The sequence below is a fragment of the Danio rerio genome, chromosome 5, assembly GCF_049306965.1.
Source record: "Danio rerio strain Tuebingen ecotype United States chromosome 5, GRCz12tu, whole genome shotgun sequence".
Taxonomy (NCBI): Eukaryota; Metazoa; Chordata; class Actinopteri; order Cypriniformes; family Danionidae; genus Danio; species Danio rerio.
In genome coordinates this window covers 2,700,001-2,722,500 of record NC_133180.1, presented here as the reverse complement: position 1 = coordinate 2,722,500, position 22,500 = coordinate 2,700,001, and the positions used below count along the sequence as shown (strand labels likewise).

Sequence of the window (22,500 nt, the reverse complement as noted above, 5' to 3'; positions counted from 1 at the left end):
AACTTGTTTGTCAAATATGTAACTTGCATGTAGTGAATTGCCATATATCAGATTTTTATATGGATTGTTATTATGCGTATGAATTTAAGCTGGATTACCTTTCCCGGAGTCTGGATGCACTCATCGTTAATTATTAACTCGTCTGTCAACATTAAAAGCCAACATTAAAATATAACTGGATATGAAAGGGTGAAAGTCTTACTCTCGCTGTTTTAAGTATTTTTTTTTAATTATACTCACGATTCTTGTCAAATCCTGAGGATCAGCAACAACAGCACAGCAGCAGTGTGTTCAGAACTGACCAAAGATGCACTTTTATATGCTGCAGGTCATCATGAGGGGGGGAGGAAACATTCCTCCATGTGGTTTCTTGTAAATGGGGGGATTGGGAGGAGGACTGAAAGTTCTGACATTAAGATAACATTAAAAGCAGGAACCTGTTTCTTTCATTTTTACTGCTACTTCATATGATTACGTTCCCTATTTGTGGATTTCCATTTGTTCCAGACTTTACATTCTAAAATATGTAAATATATTCGGGATGTCTTGATCAGGTTTTTTTTGGTCTCGAGTCCGAGTCATTTGATTTTCGGTATCTATCAATACAAAAACCTGATCTGATACTTCTATAATGCATTAATTCATTTTCTTTTCAGCTTAGTCCCTTTATTAATCAGGGGTCGCCACAGTGGAATGAACCACCAACTTATCCAGTCAATCATGTAATAAATAACATCAATTCTTTACCTCTTGCAATCCCAAGTTTACATATCTCACAGTTTGCTATGCAATGTTGTCACCATCAACTTACTTTATTCCAGCTGTTTTCAAGGCAAGTTCATACACGTACCGGCCACTTTATTAGGTACACCTGTCCAACTGCACATTAATGCAAATGTCTAATCGGCCAATCACATGGCTGCAGCTCAATGCATTTAGGCATGTAGACATGGTCAAGACGATCTGCTGCAGTTTAAAGTGACCATCAGAATGGGGAAGAAAGGGGATTTAAGTGACTTTGAACGTGGCATGGTTGGTGTCAGACTGGCTGCTCTGAGTATTTCAGAATCTGCTGATCTACTGGGTTTTTCATGCACAACCATCTCTAGGGTTTACAGAGAATGCTCCAACAAAGAGGAAATATCCAGTGAGCGGCAGTTCTGTGGATGCAAATTCCTTGTTGATGCCAAAGGTCAGAGGAGAATGGCCAGACTGGTTCCAGCTGGTAGAAAGGCAACAGTAACTCAAATAAGCACTCGCTACAACCGAGCTCTGCAGAAGAGCATCTCTGAACACACAACACAGCCAACCTTGAGGCGGATGGGCTACAGCAGCAGAAGAGCACACCGGGTGCCGCTCCTGTCAGCTAAGAACAGGAAACTGAGGCTACAATTCACACAGACTCACCAAAACTGGACAATAGAAGATTGGAGAAACGTTGCTGCTCTGATGAGTCTCCATTTCTGCTGACACATTCGGATGCTCAGCTCAGAATTTGGCCTCAACATCATGAAAGCATGGATCATCCTGCCTTGTATCAGTGGTTCAGGCTGGTGGTGGTGGTGTAATGGTGTGGGGGAGATTTTCTTTGGGTCCATTAGTACCAATTGAGCATCAACGCCACAGCCTACCTGAGTATTGCTGCTGACCATGTCCATCCCTTTATGAGCACAGTGTCTCCATCTTCTGATGGCTACTTCCAGCAGGATAACGCAGCATGTCATAAAGCTGACGATGAGTTCACTGTACTCAAATGGCCTCCACAGTCACCAGAGCTCAATCCAATAGAGCAGCTTTGGGATGTGGTGGAACGGGAGATTGGCATCATGGATGTGCAGCCGACAAATCTGCAGCAACTGTGTGATGCTATCATGACAATATGGAGAAAAATCTCTGAGGAATATTTCCAGTAGCTTGTTGAATCTACGCCATGAAGGATTAAGACAGTTCAACCCGGTACTAGTAAAGTGTACCTAATAAAGTAGTAGAACAATTAGAAGTAGAAGAAATTATTTAACATTAAGGAGTACTAACATTTATACAGTCTTAGCCATCCCTTTAAGAGTATCCATGATGCTGAAGTGGGGCTCAGTGAACCTAAAACCCCTGCATTAGATTAGAAGTTTCTGCGTTTTAATCATTTTAATTCTTTGTTTTTGTGTTTCGCTTTCTGTGATTAGTTTATGATTAGTTTTTAATCTTATCTTTTATGTAGAGCACTTTGAGTTAAGACTGTGTATCTAATGTGCTATACAAATATCCTTGCTTTGCATGTAATGATGTAGATGTTGAGGGGTCAGTCTTGTTTAGTGTGGGGGATACGCACGTATAATATCACACGTCTGCTAATGTTCTCAGTCTCTCAGCAGTTTCACTTCATGGTTTCGTGGTGACTGGACATGTCTAATGCAGCGTGCCTGACCAATAAAGAGGAAGGTCAAGGGGGATAACAGACCAGATTGTAGGAGACCAGAATTAAGAAATGCATTGATGAAGAAGTGAACCTTGCTGTTCTGTAGTATATATGACATTTCAGTGATTCATTGCAGTGATTTCAATTATTTATTTTAATTTCAAGTGATAGTTGGATTAAGCCGCGTTTCTAAAGGCACAACATATATTCATTAAAGTATCCCAAAACTACCAGAACAGTGTTGCTGACTTATGCACTTGCATTATTCAAAATATTTGCAAGAATGTTTAAATCCAGAGAAATAATGCTTGATTTCTGGTTTGGTTTGATTAATATTATTGACTCAACACTTCCAGCATCAGTCCCGTCCATTCATTTTTAACTGTTAAAAACCGCTCGTTATGCTGCTTGATCAACACAGGCTCATTCTGCATTTCGATAGACTCATTCCAACACTATGTGGAGGTGTGACGCTGTTTCTTTTTGTGTGTACCAGCTGACCGCTTACCTCTGTATGGATGCTTTTCTGATGTTTGTCCAGTAGCTCGCCGCTTACGTCAGTATTACCCCGACACCACCCAACCCGCTCCGATCTGGTATCGAACCAGCGACCATCCACATGGGAGTCGGTTGCTCAAACAAGGAGGCTAAAGACCATAGCCTCTAGCGCCTGTTACTAGAGCACCTTTAGAGGTCAGAGGAGTGAGGTTCACCTGCACAGCACACACTAGCTGGCCTCTGTTACACTCACCCCGCTAAACCTCACTCTCATTCGGGTCACGGCACCATTGTAACTCCGCCAGTCCTACGCCACCCAATCCGCTCCCAGCTGGTATCGAACCGGCGACCTTGCCGGTGGGTTGCTCTACCAAGGAGGCTAAAGACCATGTCCTCTAGCTCATGCTCGTCATCTGATGGTCAACTATCGCTGTAGCCACTGAGATAGTAGCCTGCTTTTCCTGCTGTTTGTACTGTGTTGATGGATGAGATGTCTGTCTGTTTTTATGTTCTGCAGAGCAGGAACCTGCTGAAAAACAGCATTCGTGCTGAGTCAGGCCCGATTGTCTTTTAATATTTTACTGTTTAAAATTTTTTATGATTAAATAAATAAATAGCGTCTGCCGCTAGAGCACCTGTAGAGATGACCGCAATAATGGTGTTCAAATTGGGCGAAGAACAGTTCCAGAAAGCAGGTAAGACAAAACCAAAAGCTGCAAGCAGCAATGAAAGGGACCAGTGCCCTCAGGATGACAGAGAATAGCGGATAATGATAATTTAAGCTGATTAATAAAAATCCTGAGAAAGTCACAGATTTATGCCAAACTTCTTTCTGTCAGCAGGTGGCGCTATGACTGTCTGTTGGCATGTAGGGCTCTATTTTGACGGTTCATGCGCAGAGCGCAAAACGCAGGGCGCAAACGCTTTCAGGGCGTGTCAGGACGCATTTTTGCTAATTTAAGGAGGGGAAATCTGCCTTGCGCCGTGGCACATGGTCTAAAAGGGTTGAGTTTATTTTCTTAATGAGTTATAGGTGTGTTTTGAGAATAAACCAATTAGAGCCTCATCTCCCATTCCCTTTAAGAGCAGCTGCGTCACGCCAAGAGCGCATTCACTATTTACAGGACGCAAAGTAAGTCTAAGTGGAAAAACTGAGCATTTCACAAGCAAACAGTTCACAGTGTTTTAACAGAAAACTGTTAAACAGAGCATCTACTGCGTGAGAATGAGAGATAATGGATCACTTTCACTTTCGCTCTTGGATGGGGAAACCTTTACACACAGACATCAATTAGCCTATAAATAATTAATTTAGTTTGTTATGCGCAAATATTTGTTTAAAACTATTTCTAAATTCAGTTCTAATTTACAGCAAACAAATAAATGAACAATAATAACAAAATGTGCTCAAAAACCTGAGTTATATCCTAAAACACATGCTGTGCCCCATATGGTCTAAAACCTGCAGGTGGGCAAATCTAAGCTTGTTTTTAATAAAACAAATATAAATATGGATATAATACATAATACTGCTAATAATAATAACATTATGCAAAAGCAAATTGTTATGAATGAACTGAAAAAGCCTCCCGAGATGAAGAAGACATAAAAGCAGTGATTTTTCATATTTATGTAGGCTAGAAAATAATATGTTTTGTAATATTTTAATCCTTTATATTTATATTATATATCTATTCTTATTATATCCTATATATATCCTTAATATTTACATTTTTTCATATGTAAAGATATTTGCCTATTGCTCTCTTGTGTGTATTAAGCAGTGTGTAAGTGAGGCTCAACTCTGCGCTGGAGTTTAGACCGGGTTTGTTTTGGTCTAATGAAAAATCTATTATAGTTTCTCAAAATAGCAACGCGCCAGCGGTCCGCCTCAGAACACCTTCCTTTTTAGACCAGAACACCTATGAGCGCACAAATGAGCGCTAATGCATTTGCTATTTAAACAGCGTAACGCAATGCCTCAAAACCACTCTTGCGCCAAGCTGAAACTACCAAAAGACTATTGCGCCGCGCCTTGCGCCCCATTGCGCTGGGTGTATGATAGGGCCCTAGATGTCTTCAGGAATTTTGTCTAATCTGTGAATTTTCAAAAGGATCAGACATTGTGCGGCTGAGTTATAGGTACTTCCTCCTCCATGGTAATACACTGAGGTTTGTCAGTTCCACAGACATGCAATTTCTTCACAATTTATCAGCACAAAGGCCTTTGGATTACACTGACAAACATAAATTCCATCTGATAACATTTGTGGGAGGAGTTTGTTCAAGTGTAAAACATGTCATTTCCTGTTTCCAGCAGGTGGCGCTATAACTGTAACTGGATATTGGCATGTAAACGTGTTCAGGTCAGGACTCTTATCAAACGTGTGAGTTTTGAGGCAGGTCGGGCAATCCCAGGTAGCAAAGAATTCTGGCCCAGATTTGGCATAAAGCTGGCACAGCAGGCATTCATCCGGCACTGGCATACAGCATGTGGGCCAAACGTGGCCCAGGTTTGGCAGAGGTGGCACCGTCTTTAGGGCAGCACACAATACTTGGGCCTCATCAAATGCAGTATTTGGCCCAGATGTTAAAAATGTGGGCCACGTAAGTTTGGCCCACCTTGACCCACTTTTAAAATGCATTTCAATTATTTTTGAGTAAATAAAATAAATTCTATCAATCAGGTCGCTTTGAGGAAAAGCGTGGGTTTATTAAGTTCAGTGCAGTCGTGACACATTAACATATCTGGCCCAGTTATGGGGTAACTTGGCTGAGACTTGGCCCAGATATGATACATGTTTGGCCCTTGGAAGCCAGACTTGGTCCAGTCATGAACCATAATTCATTGCAGCATGTGGACCAAGCAAAAGCTGATTGTGTGGCCAGATCTGGACCAGGGAAATTTTGCACATAGTAGCTGCGTCCCAAATCGCATACTTATGCACTATTCTACGCCATTTTGTAGTATAAATAGTGTAAGTAGTGTGTTCACACTGAAAACTCTAAAAACATTAAGTGCACTTTAATTACCCGGATGATGCACTCATTCAGCCGCTAAAGTGAAGTGTGTAATGATGGACACTTCACGCACTCAACGACCGCAGGTTTGCTTACATTGCGGAAGGGGCGGAGCTATCGGACGCACATGTTGGATAACTATTTATTTTGGATGGTGAAAGCAAAATTCTCCTACGAGAGTGATTATAGCGCCTCCCAATGGTGAATGCGGTTATACTCACGGCAGGTAATATTTGATAATTCGGTCGTTTATTTCACTGATTTGGCAACCGCCAAACGTCATCAGGGAAACGGTTTGAATTTCCGCTAAGTAAAAAACCATTAGTGTTCCATTTGGGACGACACTACATACATGTACTATCCTGTTGAGTGTGTAAGTGCATAAGTACATAGTGCATGAGTGCACAGTTTAGTGTGCCATTTGGGACGCAGCTATAGCTTCCTATTTCATAGCGAAACATCAAAGTTTGAGAGGCCGCCACGGACACACCCTTCGACGAAAACTCTAGTGCAGGGCTATTCAATTGGCGGCCCGCAGGCCAAACCCGGCCCCTGAGGCAATTCGATCCAGTCCTTCAATTAGTGTGACCAAGACATCAAAATAAATTTAGTTCAGTCGAAAAATGGCCGCTATAGTAATGAAGTGACGTGCGTCTGTTCAATACAGCGCGAGTTGTAGTTGAAGGCTGCGCAGAGAGTGATACCCCATTTACACTTATGCGTTTTAGTTTGAAAACGCATACGTTTTGCTACGGTTAGGCAATCCATCCACACTACGCCGGCGTTTTTGAGCGCCGAAAATGGAGCGTTTTGAAAACGCTGAAGAGACTGTTTTCATTCTAAAGCGCTGCTGCTCCGTCTCAGTGTGGATGAGGGAAAACAAAGACATCTGAAAGCGGAGGCGGGGCTGCTGAGATTTGCTGCCTGATTGGGGCTTTTGTGTCATTGCACAGAACGAAATTGCTGTAACTAAACATGTTATGCCACCTGTGCGCTAGTTCAAAGTTCTGAGCTTATACACAGAGACTGCGCCCCAAATCGCATACTTATGCACTATTCTACGCCATTTTGTAGTATAAATAGTGTAAGTAGTGTGTTCACACTGAAAACTCTAAAAATAATAAGTGCACTTTAATTACCCGGATGATGCACTCATTCAGCCGCTAAAATGAAGTGTGTAATGATGGACGCTTCACGCACTCAACGACCGCAGGTTTGCTTTTGTAGCGGAAGGGGCGGAGCTATCGGACGCACATGTTGGATAACTTTATTTATTTTGGATGGTGAAAACAAAATTCTCCTACAAAAGTGATTATAGCGCCTCCCGATGGTGAATGCGGTTACACTCACGGCAGGTATTATTTGATAATTCGGTCGTTTATTTCACTGATTTGGCAACCGTCAAACATCATCAGGGAAACGGTTTGAATTTCCGCTTAGTAAAAAAACATAAGTGTGCCATTTGGGACGACATACATGTACTATCCTGTTGAGTGTGTAAGTGCGTAAGTGCATAGTGCATAGTGTATAGTGTAAAGTGTGCCATTTGGGACGCAGCTAGAGGCTAATACGCACGCACACTGGATTAACTATAGCAGCAGGTCGTTCACATATCGTGTCTTTTCTGAGCGCAACTTTGTTATTTCTAAGGTAAGAATAAATAGTGAAGATTAATGAGATTTGATAACTTGAATCTATTTGTTTATAGAAGCTATTAATTGTAATAAGCTGAACTGTTTGCTAATTTATTTGCTGCTAATGTATACTATTATTTACTACTAATAATAAATAATGATAAAACATATTACTGATAACTTAACTGCTTATTTACAATGAAACAGCGTCAATAGAAAACAAAAAGATGCTTTAATGTGTTGTATGTTTTATAGCGTGTAGAATTAATACTGATAAATCCAAGTAATTTACTGTAGTATGGTTAAAAACATAATACTATTTGCTAGAAATTGACATTATGTTTTCATTAATATTTTATTTTGTGTAGAACAGATTTTTATCAGGTTTTTAATGTTTATTTTTGGCTGATCTGGCTCTTTAATTGAACAATTTGGAATGTTTATATTGAGTTTGTTGACCTCTTGTGGCTAATATGATGTAGCGTCTTCTTTTCTGCTTCGCGTTTTGCGTTTTGTCCCTCGCGCTCTGCCGTCACGCGTCGGTGTGGCGTCTGTATCGCAGTAGAAACACGTGTGTGAGAGAGTGTGTGTGTGTGTGTGTAAATGCGAGTGAGTGGATTTTTCTTTTAATCATGGAGTTTGAAGGTTGTAGCGGTTTTAGACAGAGACTCGTGCTGTCCACATTAAGTGGAAAACCAGTGAAGATACGAAACATCAGATCCAAAGACGACAATCCAGGACTGAGAGGTGCGTCACAAACACACACGCACACACAAACACACACTCTCTCTCTGTCAACAATCCATTACACTCATCTGTACTTTAAATATCTGTCAGGACAACACCAGAAATCTAGAATACACACCGTCGAGTTATTCCAAGATGTTAATGTTTTATAAATGTTTTACATATTTAATTAAATGTTTATTTCTGCACTCCATAAGTCTGCAGTTCAGTTTATTTATTTCTAATATTAGTAATAATGTTCATTTAAATTTTCTGTGTTTATACTTCACTGGTTAATTTTCTGGGCAAAAATCTATCTCGATTAATCGCACCAAAATAAAAGTTAGTTTTGACATTGTAAGTGTGTGCGCTGTGTGTATGATGATGTTGTTATTACGTATATTTAAATACACCCATGCATATAATTGAGAAAGTGTTCATATTTAGATAAATGTATGTGTATTAAATTTAATGTATATTTATTATAATAGTTATATGTAAAAACAAACTTTTATTTTGGATGGATTTTATTATTTGGATTAATTTTTGCACAACACTACTTATGCTTATTATTTACGATATTAATTATTTAAAAATTGTATCCACTTTTATCTCTGCATTATTAATTACACCTGTTTAATGGTTTTGTCTTCTGTTTTATTGTCCGGTTTGTTTTAATCTCAATGTTGTGCATTTTTTTTGTTTGATTTGTAAATTAAAATTTTCTTTCAACTAATTGTACTTTTCAAAATAATATCTACATTATTTTACCTAATGAGTCTCAGTTCTAAAAATGTTTAATTATTAAATATATTTTTTCAATAAGGACATTTTTCTGCAAAGCTTGAGACTAAAAGAATTATAAAGAAATTATAGAATTTTTATCTAAAGTAATTAATACAAATAATTTTTATTTTACTTTGTATTATGAAATATTGTTGATGCTTTTTAAAGTTATAAATCTCTATTATATAAATGCATTTCATGTTTACTAATTAAACAAGTTGCCATGAAATAGCATTGCAGCTGATCTGTAAATAAACAGTAAACACTTTCTCAAAGCTTGAATAAAACTCGTCCCATCAAACTTTTTGTTTTCAATATTTTATTATTAGAAATTTTTGCAAACATTCACTTGAAAATACACTTTTTCTTTTACATAAAACTTCCATTTTAACAATTAGACATTGACAAAAAACCAAACAACAACGTACAACAGTCATAAAAATTATATTAAACAAAAAAATAAATAAACATGCATTCCCCTCACCACCCACCCACCAGTGCTATCCAACAATAAACATGGGTACTAAAGGCGTAGTAAACATTAATCACAAGTTTGTAAAAGGAAAATAAAAGGGGACACATTTTTTCAAATAAACTTTTTTACTTATTTAAATATTTTTACATCTTTATTCTGTTTGCAAAGTCTGTTTATGCTCTGATGACAAAAACAACAAAAACAAAATGAGCTGAAATGGAACTCAATTTATTTCAGAAGGACAAAATCCTGCAACAAACACTCAATAAATAAGAACAAAACCTCTATAGGCATTTTAAGAACTTACTAAATTGGTAAACAACCAATTTAACTAGGGGTGTAACGGATACAACGGTGGATCCATGATTCGTATGGATCACAACCCATTGTTCAGAACACACATGCATTTTTTGTACTTGTACATTAATCCTAAATTTGTAACAATCACAGAGAGATCGCCTCTGGTGTCATTCAGATCACATGTATGAAAGCATTTCGGCTTTCCTGTAAAATATAATGATGACAGAAGAAGTTGTGGTGGGTTTCTTAGGTTATTAAAGGTGTTTTCTGTCACTGCTTGTTTAGTGTAAGCTGTAAGTTTAGTGTAACGATTAATTATTAAAAGATCAGGATCTTAACACCCACGCAACATCATTTATAAATGCAGCTGTTATGCAGATGTTTATTAATCCTTCAAATCGCTGCATTCAAATCTGTGTTTGAAAAAGGTAAACATCAAGAAAGAGGTTGAGTCTTTTAAGTTATGGCCTGTTTCCTCTGAGTGGTATGGTACGGTTTGGTTTGGTATGCTTTTATGGCCGTTTCCACTGTCAAAAGGCGTACCGAACCAAACCGTACCGTGCCACTTTTTCGGGAACCTTTCGAAAGGGTCCCAAACTGTAGAAAGGGTCCCAAAAGGTGGAGCTACACGCGCAGCTGAACGCTTTTGGTTTACAGAGATACGTCATTCGTAGACTCAACAAGCCAGAATGTAAACAAAGGACCCGCCATGTTTGAAATACTCAGCGAGAGATTACAGCGGAATAATAAAAACATATGCAGCCATGGTCGATCCTGCAAACAAACCCTGTCGTCGTCATGATAAACAGCCACAAAGCCATGGAGAAGAGCAGATTCACCCTGTGCCGCGTAGTTTTTTAAGAGCCAGTCTGAAGCCGGAGTGGTTTCGCTTTCTTTCTTGCGCTCGCCGTGCGACTCTATCTGAAATAACAAACTTCTTGAGCTGATAATAATAGTGTGCACTTGATTATTGACAAGCTTTGGAAACCCGATCCTGTGAGAAGCTGATAAACGCGAGAGTGTCACATTCAGAAAGAAAAGGACAAACGCGAGAGTGGAGCTTGGGAAAAAAAGCGGAAGCCAAGGAGCACGTTATTTCTTCAGCAAACGTGAACAAACTGCCTTGTTTACTCTTTATTATCACCTTTTGGAGTAATATGAACTGGGAATGATGGAGTGACTCTCTAACACAGAGGTTCTCAAAGTGGGGGTCGGGACCCCCCGAGGGGTCGCGGGACAATGAAGGGGGGTCACCTGGTGATTTTCAAAAATCAATTAATTTTTATTAAACCTTAAGACTTACTGTATTTTATCAATAACCTACTGAAGAGAAAAAAATAGTCGTTTATAGTTACTATAAACTGTATAGTTACTATAGTAGCTGATAGTTACTAGTTCTATTGGATTGCGACTTCTCGGGTAATTACATTATACTAAAGACACAGCAATACTGTCAGATGCAGCAGATTTTGTAACACCAGGTTAAACTTTCTAGCCCATTTACAGCACTGACATACATAAACAAAAACAAAGAATAGACTTGGGTCTATTGGTGTGTTTGTGCGCGTCACTGCATACAAGCTTTCTGTATTTATAACCACCACCTCAGAGAATATTGGGGGTCACGAGTCACTGGCATTGTCATTTTGGGGGTCGCGGGCTGAAAAGTTTGGGAACCCCTGCTCTAACAGAGGCTTTATGTGCTGCTGAAGATTACAGACACAGATGAGAGGTTTACTCTGACTGTAGGCTATTACTTTGTGTTGTTTTGAACCTAATTAAGGACGAAATGTCTGCTTTGTGTAGTTCTTCTGTTGTTGGTAACATATCGGGGACTGTAAGGGTCTGTATGTGTTCATATATGTTCATTTATTTATTTATTTAATATAATTACAGACGTTACAGTAGGCTATTTCGCACTGTTATTGATCTGCAGTTATAATCAACTCCTGTTTATAGAAAAGTTAGTAATAAACATTTATACACAAGTATTTATGTGTGTAAAGCGTCTGTTTTGTGAGAAGTGCTTTTCATATGATATGTGAACGACCTGTGCTGTGCAGCTTTATTGTAGACATTTTCTCAAGCGAAAATGACGTCGACTGAAACTTTGTCGTACACCACACCCACCAAAAGGGTACCCCTGCTAGTGGAAACGCAAGCCTGATAAAGGTTACCCGTACCGAACCGTACCGTACTGTACCAGTCAGTGGAAACGAGCCATTAGTGATGAAGTTACAAACAATCAAATAACACAGCAGTACTGGGAGAACAGTTTATAGTTTAGATGAAACCACTGATGTTTATGGTGAAGATTAAATCACCATCATCTGCATTTAACTTGACGCTCAAATGAAAGTTGTAGGCAGCAGTTACATTATTTAACCAATAGGGGGTGACAATCCATCCATATGCCGCTGAATAATTCCTCAGAAATGATCATCTAGCACTAGCTATGTTTCCATCCAAAAATGCGAATAAACTTTATGCATAAAACTCGATTATCGTATAAAAGTTGTGTGAATGAAGCATCGTTTTCATCCAACGCGTCAAAGCGAACAAAATCGTCACTTCCTGATTAACTGGCGCCAAATATCAACAGTAAAAACTGCATTTGCTGCAGTAGGAGAAGCTGCATCAATCTTTTCTACATGAATGCGCCTCAGAAGACAAGCCTGATATGCAGTGAGCGCGCAGTGAAGGTGTCAGACGCAGAGCACAGGCGCTCTTGATTCTGGAGGTCATTAATAATATAATAACATTAATACTGAAACAGTAAGGCGTTTTATAATGACCAAAACAACATTTCAGATGTTTTATAATGTGCTCAGCCTGACGTTTTGTCCATTCACACTCATTTTAAGCATCACATGATCTCTTTTAACAAAATCACATGACCTTTTTTAATGCGCATGCTGGAGTTTGTGCGGTAAAAGTGTTTCCATCGCAGTTTATGCGCATCTTTCCTTATCGAATAAAAAGTTTATCCTACCCAGTTAGGCGCGTACGTTTATTTATGCGCATTTTCAAAATTTATCCGCATCATGGCGTTTCCATCAACTGGTTTTTTATGCGCATTCGCAAAATGCGCATAAAATAGGTGGATGGAAATATAGCTACTGAAACATGAAGTTTTATGAGTGAAGAACTGAATCATTTATTGACTAAAATAATAAAAGACTAAAATAAATATGGGCTGTACAATTGATAATGCTAGATTTCTACATTTAAGCGTCATTAGCAACAGTAGTAGTAACGGTGAATTTTTCGCAGCACTGAATATTTTACCATTTATTTTATTTAGCTGATTAATTCTTCATGTTATCTTAAATAAATTACAGGTTCTCATTTCTGTTTGTTAAATCCAAAAGTGTCCTGCGGTGCTGTTTCTGTAATAAATAGAAAGCAAATGACATTAGGCTCCTCCCCTTTTTGGCTGATCCGAAAAACGGTCCGACCATGAATAAAACACCATAATGTGATCTGAACCGAGAGATGTGTGATCCGTTACACCCTTTTTACAACTTTACAAACATTACCTAACAATAACTTGTATATTATAGGACTGATGCTGAAGCTGTAATAATACTGTGTAGTGTGTCACTGAGCTCAGGGTGTGTGTTGTGTGTGTTGTTGTCAGATTTCGAGGCGAGCTTCATCAGGATGCTGGATAAGCTGACCAACGGCACCAGGATAGAAATCAACCAAACCGGTGAGCCTGACTACAGATTATACTGCTGGAGGGAATTATTGATTATTGATGGGTTGATTGACCAATCGATTTATTAGATGATGGGTGGATGGAGGTAGTTATAGATTGATTGCTATGATTGATGTTTTGATTGATTGTCTGATGCATTGTTTGGGTATTGGATTGATTGGTTTATTGATTGATATATAGGTTTGTAGATTGATTGATTAGATTGATTAGATGGATGGATGTATTGATTGATTGATGATTGAATAAACAGATATATGGGATTAATTAATTGATTATTGGTTTGGATGGATGAATGGATTGATTAGATATGTGGATGGATTAATTGATTGATAATTGAATAGATGTATATATGGGATGGATTGATTGATGATTGATTGTAGGGATGGAGGGATGGATGGATGGATGGATGGATGGATGGATGGATGGATGGATGGATGGATGGATGGATTGATGATTGATTAGATGGATGGATGTATTGATTGATGATTGATTAGATATGTTAATGGATGAATTGATTGAAAATTGAATAGATGGATTGATTGATGATTAATTGGATGGATGGATTGATGATTGATTAAATATGTGGATGGATAAATTGATTGATAATTGAATAGATGGATTGATTGATAATTGATTAGATGGATATATGGGATGGATTGATTGATGATTGATTGGATGGATGGATGGATTGATGATTGAATAGATGGCTATATGGGATAAATTGATTGATGATTGATTGGATGGATGTATTGATTGATGATTGAATAGATGGATAGAAGATTGAATGGATGGATTGATTAATTGGATGGATAGAGGAATCGATTGATAGATGATTGATTAAATTGATTGATTATTGATTGAATGGATGGATGGATTGAAGGATGGATGGATGCATTAATGATTGATTTGATAGATGATTGGATTGATTAATTGATTAGATGGATTGATTGATTATTGATTGAATGGATGGATGCATTAATGATTTTATAGATGGATTAATGGATGGATTGATTATTGGATAGGAGTGATTAATACAGTGTTTGAGTGAATGGATGGATTGATTGATCAGATATATGTATTGATTGTTTGAAGAGAAATTGATTGGATGGATAGATTGATGAATTAATAGATGATTGTTAGATGGAAAGGTTGATTGATTATTGAAATTGTTGGATGGATAGATGTATAGATTAATGATTGATTAAATGGATGGATTGATGATTGATTAGATGGATGGATGGATAATAAGTGCATGGTTTAATGGAGTGATCGATGAAATGTTTGAGTGGATGGATTCATTGATTTGATTGATGTTTGATTGGATGTGTATGGATTGATTGGTGATGAATTGATTGATTGGACGGATAGATGGATGAATTGATTGATGATTGATTAGATGGAAGGATTAACTAATGAAATGATTGGATATATGAATGGTATGATGGATTGATTGATAGTGGATTGATTGGATGGATGGATTGATTAATTGAATATGAATAGATTCATGGATTGATTAATAAGTTAGAAGGATGGATGGATGCATGGATTGATTGATTCATTGATTGGATAGATAGTTGGATGGATGCATTGATTGATTGATTCATTGATTAGATAGATAGTTGGATGGATGGATTGATTGATAGATTAATATATTGATTGATTGATGGTTGAATTGATTGATTGCTTGATAGTGGTTGCATTTATGTATGAATGGATTGGTTGACTGATGTATTGATCAATGTATATATGTGTTGTTGTGTGGTGATGCAGGAACGGTGTTGTTCTACCAGCCGGGTCTGCTGTACGGAGGCTCAGTGGAGCACGAGTGTAACGTCCAGCGCTCTGTGGGATATTATCTGGAGGCTCTGCTGATGCTGGCTCCGTTCATGAAGACCCCGATTAAAGCTGTGCTGAAGGGCATCACCAACCACCCCACAGACCCCTCCGTGAGACACACACACACGCACACACACACACACACGCACACAGAATCAGTTTTCTTCTATATTGGTTGTGATGTGCTCCGTCTTCTGTGTTGTCCAGGTGGATCTGCTGAAGGTCACTGCTGTTCCTTTAATGAAGAGGTTTGGCATTAATGGAGACGGTCTGGAAATAAAGGTTGGTGTGGACTGATGCTTTAGCGTTTAAGGTGTAATTTATATATATTTTAACTTGTTTTAAGATGCATTAACATCAAACTTTTGTATATTTTTCATTATATTTAACTGAACATCAGAATTGATTTAAATAAAGTTCATATGCTATCAAGATACACATTATATGTGTGTTTAATTACAGTGTGTATGTGTGTGTATTAATGTGTTTTGTGTGTGTATGTACTATGTGTATCTTTAATTACAGTGTATATTTATGTATATCAATATGTATGTGTGTGTGTGTGTGTGTGTGTGTGTGTGTGTGTGTGTGTGTGTGTGTGTGTGTGTGTGTGTGTGTGTGTGTTTGTATGTATGTATGCATGCATGCATGCGTGTATGTATATGTGTGTAAATATGTGTGGGTGTGTGTTTGTGTGTTATTGTGTGGGTATGCATGCGTGTGTATCAGTGTGTGTGCGTATGTGTATTTGTGTGTGTATGTATGCATGTGTGTGTATTAGAGTGTATATTAGTGTTTGTGTGTGCATATTTATATATATATATATATATATATATATATATATATATATATATATATTTGTGCGTAATTGTGTGTGTGTTTGTGTTTGTGTGTGTGTGTGTGTGTGTGTGGGGATATGTGCTTGTGTAAATATGTGTATTTGTGTGTGTGTGTGTATGCATGCGTGTGTATGCATGCATGTATGTATATGTGTGTAAATTTGTGTGTGTGTGTGTGTGTGTGTGTGTGTGTGGGGATATGTGCTTGTGTAAATATGTGTATTTGTGTGTGTGTGTGTGTGTGTGTGTGTGTGTGTGTGTGTGTGTGTGTGTGTGTGTGTGTGTGTGTGTGTATGTGTATGCATGCATGCGTGTGTATGCATGCATGTATGTATATGTGTGTAAATTTGTGTGTGTGTGTGTGTGTGTGTGTGTGTGTGTGTGTGTGTGTGTGTGTGTGTGTGTGTGTGCCCGCGTGCGTGCGTGTATGCATGCGTGTATGCATGCATGTTTGTATGTATGTATATGTGTGTCAATTTGTGTGGGTGTGTGTTTGTGTGTTATTGTGTGGGTATGCATGCGTGTGTATCAGTGTTTGTGCGTATGTGTATTTGTGTGTGTATGTATGCATGTGTGTGTATTAGAGTGTATATTAGTGTTTGTGTGTGCATATATGTATATTTGTGTGTGTGTGTGTGTGTGTGTGTGTGGATATGTGTATTTGTGCATGTATGCGTATGTATATGATTGTGTCTGTGAGTGTATATTAGAGTGTATATTAGTGTGTGTGTGTATGCATGCATGCATGTTTGTGTATATTAATGTGTGTGTGTGTGTGTGTGTATGTTAGTGTGTATATTAGTGTGTGTGTGTGTGTGTTTGAATGTATCTATATTTGTTTATATTAATGTGAGTGTCTGTGTATGAATGCATGTTTGTATATGTGCGTTTATTAATGTGTTTGTGTGTGTGTGTGCAGGTGGTAAAGCGTGGCATGGCTCCTGGAGGAGGTGGAGAGGTTCATTTCTCCTGTCCAGTTTCCCGCTCCATGAAGCCAGTTCAGCTCACAGAAGCGGGAAAAATCAAGAGGATCAGAGGAACAGCGTATCCTTACACTGAGACACACGTGATGAGCATTACTGTCACGACACCACTAACATGTCTTTAAGCATTTGGTGCTGTGATGAAAGAACACCGGCATTACAGTGAGCTGAATATTCTTGAGTCACTTTAAAAGTTAAAACACTAGATAAAATAAAATTACTCAGATTTCTCAGAAAATAAAACATCAGAAAAAGTCACAAAACTAAAATAAAAAAATCTAAAATATTAACTAAAAATGTAAAAATCTCAAAGTCACAGAAAAGTAAAAAACGTGAGTTCTTCACAATTTTTTTCATTTCCCAGAAAAAAAGTCACGGACAATTGAGCATCTACCGTCATATCATCCTGCAGGCCAAGACCGGTTAGGGCTGAGCCTGGTCAGTACCTGGATGGGAGACCACATGGGAACACTAGGTTGCTGTTGGAAGTGCTGTTAGTGAGGCCAGCAGGTGGCGCTCAACCTGTGGTCTGTGTAGGTCCTAATGCCCCAGTATAGTGATGGAGACACCGTACTGTCAGTGAGCGCCGTCTTTCAGATGAGATGTTAAACGGAGGTCCTGACTCTCTGTGCTCATTAATACAGGGTTCGTACGGGTGCTGGAAATCCTGGAAAATGCTTGATTTTTAATACAGTGTTTTCAAGGTTAGGAAAGTGCTTGAATTTTGTACAAAGTGCTTGAACCTGCTTGAATTTGAAATTGCAAGGCTCGAAATTGCGACAGTTTTAGTTGCATAGTGTCAGAAATCTTATCTATACAAGCTCAAAATATATATTTTAGGTGTAAATATTCATTTTGCGTAATGGTCTCCTTACTACGCACAAGCAGTGAACATTTTGCAATGAAAACTGGTCACACGGCAACAATTTTATGCACTCTCACAAATGCAGCGCTTAGAAATAGTTTAAAACAATTGACTTATAACTTATTTGCATACTTCATCTTAATAGCAGTAAGGGTCTTTTCATAATAATAATAATAATTCCTTACATTTTTATAGCGCTTTTCTGGGCACTCAAAGCGCTTTACACAGTGGGGGGAATCACCTCATCTACCACCAGTGTGCAGCATCCACCTGGATGACGCGACGGCAGCCATTTTGCGCCAGACCGCACACCACACACCAGCTGATTGGTGGAGAGGAGACAGTGATGAAGCCAATTGAATATGGGGATGGTTAGGAGGCCATTATGGACAAAGGCCAGTGGGCAGATTTGGCCAGGATGCCGGGGTTAAACCCCTACTCTTTTCAAAGGACATCCTGGGATTTTTAACGACCACAAAGAGTCGGGACCTCGGTTTAACGTCTCATCCGAAAGACGGCGCTCACTGAGTAGTATAGCCTCCCCGTCACTATACTGGGGCATTAGGACCCACACAGACCGCAGGTTGAGCGCCCCCTGCTGGCCTCACTAACACCACTTCCGGCAGCAACCTAGCTTTCCCATGTGGTCTCCCATCCAGGTACTGACCGGGCGCAGCCCTGCTTAGCTTCAGTGGGCGACCATGTGAGAGTTGCAGAGAGCTAGCTGCCGGCAAGCTGGCAATTTTCATGAGCTGCAATATTAGCTTAATCTTAGTGAATGCAAGCCCTTTTGCGATGGTGAATGCGCTGCAGTTGCACCACTGACAACATCGTGACTGAAGGATTAAATAGAACATCTTGTGATTAAATTGTGCGGCAAACGCTGTAAACTGCAAACTCCATCCCTCAGGCTTTATAGTGAATGGCTCGGACCCATAATGATTTAATTTGTTACATGAATTTTGAATAGCAATGCACATGAAATCTAATGAACGACTGGTCGTGAAAAGATACTTCATCCAAAAACTTTTTTGGGTGAACTCTCCCAATAAATCTATGCTCCAAAGTATTCAAGAATTTAAGTTAAAATGTCATATTGTGTTTTTTTAAATAGCACAATGGACTTAAACGTAAAAAAAGTACATACAGAACATATAAACGTAATTTACCGTGGTTGTTAGGTACTTGAAAAGTATAAAAATGCACCTTTAAAGTGCTTTAAAAATGCTGGAATTTGAAGTTGGAAAAGGTGTAAGAACCCTGTTAATAATCCCATGGCACTTCTGGTAAATATTAGGGGTGTAACCCTGGTGTACTGGCCAAATTCACTCCATCGGCCCTTACCCATCATGGCCCCCTAATCATCCCCATTCACTGAATTGGCTCTATCACTGTCTCCCCTCTATCAATAGCTGGTGTGTGGTGAAGCACTGGCGCCGTTGTCCTGTGGCTGCTGTCGCATCATTTAAGTGGAGCTGCACACTGGTGGTGGTGTGGAGAGACCCCCCTCGTGACTGTGAGGTGCTTTGGGTGTATGGCCATACACAATAAATGCGCTATATAAATACACATGCTACGTTACATCTCAAATATTCACAAAAACAGAAATCAAATTAAAAAGTCCCCAAAATGTCACAAAAGTGTACAAATGTGAAAAGTTTTTCGAAAAGTAAACAATTTTTTAAGAGTCACAAAATAAAGAAAAGTCACAAAATTTAGAAATCCCCCAAAACAAAACAAATTAAGCATCTCAAAAAGTCACAAACAAAAAATTAAAAAAGAAAAATACTTAAAGTAGCAAAACATTTAAACGAAATTCCCAAATTGTCATTGTCAACCATTACTGCATCCAAAATGGTGAAAAGCCTTGGAGTAACGATTGATGACCAACTAAACTTCTCTGACCACATTTCTAGAACTGCTCGATCGTGCAGATTCGCACTCTATAACATCAGAAAGATCCGACCCTTCCTATCTGAACATGCAGCTCAACTCCTTGTTCAAGCTCTTGTTCTCTCCAGACTGGACTATTGCAACTCTCTACTTGCCGGGCTTCCAGCTAACTCTATCAAGCCTCTTCAGCTGCTCCAGAACGCAGCAGCACGAGTGGTCTTTAATGAACCTAAAAGAGCACATGTCACTCCGCTGCTCATCCGTTTGCACTGGCTGCCAGTTGCTGCTCGCATCAAATTCAAAGCTCTGATGTTTGCTTACAAAGTGACTTCTGGCTTTGCTCCTTCTTATCTGCTCTCGCTTCTGCAGATGTATGTGCCCTCCAGAAACTTGCGTTCTGTGAATGAACGTCGCCTCGTGGTTCCATCCCAAAGAGGGAAGAAATCACTTTCGCGAACTCTCGCATTCAATCTGCCCAGTTGATGGAATGAACTCCCTAACTGCATCAGAACAGCAGAGTCACTCGCTGTCTTCAAGAAACGAGTAAAAACTCAACTATTTAGTCTCCACTTTCCTTACTAATCTGCAATTGCCTCTCTGGCTCCTCCACTAACTACAAAAAAATAAAAAACTCGTACTAATGTTCTGCCTCTTACACTTTACAGACCTGAAACTTGCCTACAGCACTTATCCATTGTTGCTCTTATAGTTGTGTAAATTGCTTCCTTGTCCTCATTTGTAAGTCGCTTTGGATAAAAGCGTCTGCTAAATGACTAAATGTAAATGTCATGGAAAATAAAAAATATCAGAAAATGGAGAAAATCTGAAAGTCTAAGAAAATTAAAAACAAAAACCAAAAAGTCATGAAAAATTTCCAAAAGTTGCAGAAAAATAAAAAAAAATCTAAAAATGTAGCAGAAAAAAAATAATTACGGAAAATTGAAAAAAATATCAAAGTTTTAAAAAATAAATAAAATCAGAAACGTCACAAAAATCTCCAAACAAATCAAGTGACAAAACATGAAACAATCCCCAAAAAGTCAGTATTAACGGTCCTGTGAAGCAATCAGAAAATTCATTCACTCATTTTCTTTTAGGCTTAGTTCCTTTATTAACCCTGGGTCGCCACAGCGAAATGAACCGCCAACTTATCCAGCATATGTTGTACACAGTGGATGCCCTTCCAGCTGCAACCCATCACTGGGAAACACCCATACACTCTCATTCACACACATACACTAGGAACAATTTTAGTTAATCAATTCCTCTATGGCGCATATGTTTGAACTGTGGGGGAAAACCGGAGCACCCGGAGAAAACTCACACCAACACGGGGAGAACATGCAAACTCCACACAGAAATGCCAACTGACCCAGCCGAGTTTAGAACCAGTGACCTTCTTGCTGTGTGGCATCAGCGCTACCCGCTGCGCCATCGTGCTCTGAAATGTGCATTTTTATTCAATGTCTGACGTAACCACTAGTAAAACACAGAGAGAGGGCGGGGCATAGTGTAGCACCTCCCCCTTTGAAAAAAACTGCCAGTAGTGTTGTGGTTCCTCGCAGCTCTGGCAGTGAGAGTGGTTGAGCTCAAGCACATCAAATGAAGAGACATTAAGAAGGGGGCGGGGCATGTCAGACACTAGAGAGCATTTGATTGGTCGGAAGATTTGATGAGAGACTGAAGTATGAGGAGACGAGAATAAAACTGTTGATGCATTTAGACAGAATGACAAGCTGCAAGCTTTAAATGTGTCAGGTATATCAGGTTTCTATCTTCTACATTTGCCACTAGATTATAGATAACCTTAAAACTAACAGCAATGATACAAACATCTGAAAACCCTTTAAGTTGCCCAGTCTATCAATATAATGACTGTAGAGCGTCACACTTAATGTCATTATTGAGCATCGCAGCAGTGGTGTGTCCTTCAGGTGTGTGTTTCTCCTTGACCTCCGTGTGTATCAGCTTCTCGGTGCGAGTTTCTCCTCAGATGGCCAACAGAATCGTGGACTCGGCCCGGAGCATCTTGAACAAGTTCATCCCAGATATTTACATCTACACTGACCACATGAAGGGACCCAACTCTGGGAAGTGAGTTCAAACTCGGCATCTCTCCGCGTCTAGCTAGCAAAAGAAGGCCTGTGTGTGTTGTGTGTTTGTGTGTTTGTGCGTCTGTCTGTCTGTGTCTATTGGTTTGTGTGTGTGTGTGTGTGTGTGTGTGTGTGTGTGTGTGTGTGTGTGTGTGTGTGTGTGTGTGTGTGTTGTCGTCTGTCTGTCTGTGTCTATTGGTGTGTTTGTGTGTGTGTGTGTGTGTGTGTGTGTGTGTGTGTGTCTGTCTGTCTGTGTGTTGTCTGTCTGTCTGTGTCTATTGGTTTGTGTGTGTGTGTGTGTGTGTGTGTGTGTGTGTGTGTGTGTGTGTGTGTGTGTGTGTGTTGTCGTCTGTCTGTCTGTGTCTATTGGTGTGTTTGTGTGTGTGTGTGTGTGTGTCTGTCTGTCTGTGTGTTGTC

The 22,500-nt window shown here is 39.2% G+C and overlaps 4 protein-coding genes across 6 annotated transcripts in view; 2 read left to right on the top strand and 2 right to left on the bottom strand.

Annotated features, from left to right (window-relative positions):
• The window catches only part of zgc:101699, a 25,748-nt gene extending 25,370 nt beyond the window's left edge, over positions 1-378 (bottom strand). Inside the window, exons 1-2 of one of the 3 annotated variants that reach the window (XM_073950259.1) lie at positions 241-378; positions 99-142 (exon numbers count right to left, since the gene is read on the bottom strand). In XM_073950259.1, coding sequence (XP_073806360.1) covers positions 99-124 — 26 coding nt within the window. In that variant the 5' untranslated portion in view covers positions 125-142; positions 241-378. Of the gene's footprint in view, positions 1-98; positions 161-240 lie in introns of those variants that run through there. The other 2 variants (NM_001007430.2, XM_073950260.1) reach the window with 2 other exon arrangements.
• Positions 1-4,288, top strand: part of gusb (glucuronidase, beta) — a 273,136-nt gene extending 268,848 nt beyond the window's left edge. Inside the window, exon 10 of the transcript XR_012406620.1 lies at positions 3,945-4,288. The gene's annotated coding sequence lies outside the window, so the exon portion shown is untranslated. The remainder of the gene's footprint in view (positions 1-3,944) is intronic.
• Positions 1-22,500, bottom strand: part of si:ch73-55i23.1 — a 782,803-nt gene that overhangs the window by 47,747 nt on the left and 712,556 nt on the right. The gene's annotated exons all lie outside the window — the stretch shown is intronic.
• rcl1 (RNA terminal phosphate cyclase-like 1) overlaps positions 8,170-22,500 on the top strand; it is a 36,168-nt gene continuing 21,837 nt past the window's right edge. Inside the window, 6 exon segments of the mRNA NM_001003865.1 lie at positions 8,170-8,313; positions 13,494-13,565; positions 15,345-15,520; positions 15,618-15,692; positions 17,169-17,293; positions 21,959-22,084. Of these exon segments, the coding sequence (NP_001003865.1) occupies positions 8,199-8,313; positions 13,494-13,565; positions 15,345-15,520; positions 15,618-15,692; positions 17,169-17,293; positions 21,959-22,084 (689 nt within the window). The 5' untranslated portion in view covers positions 8,170-8,198.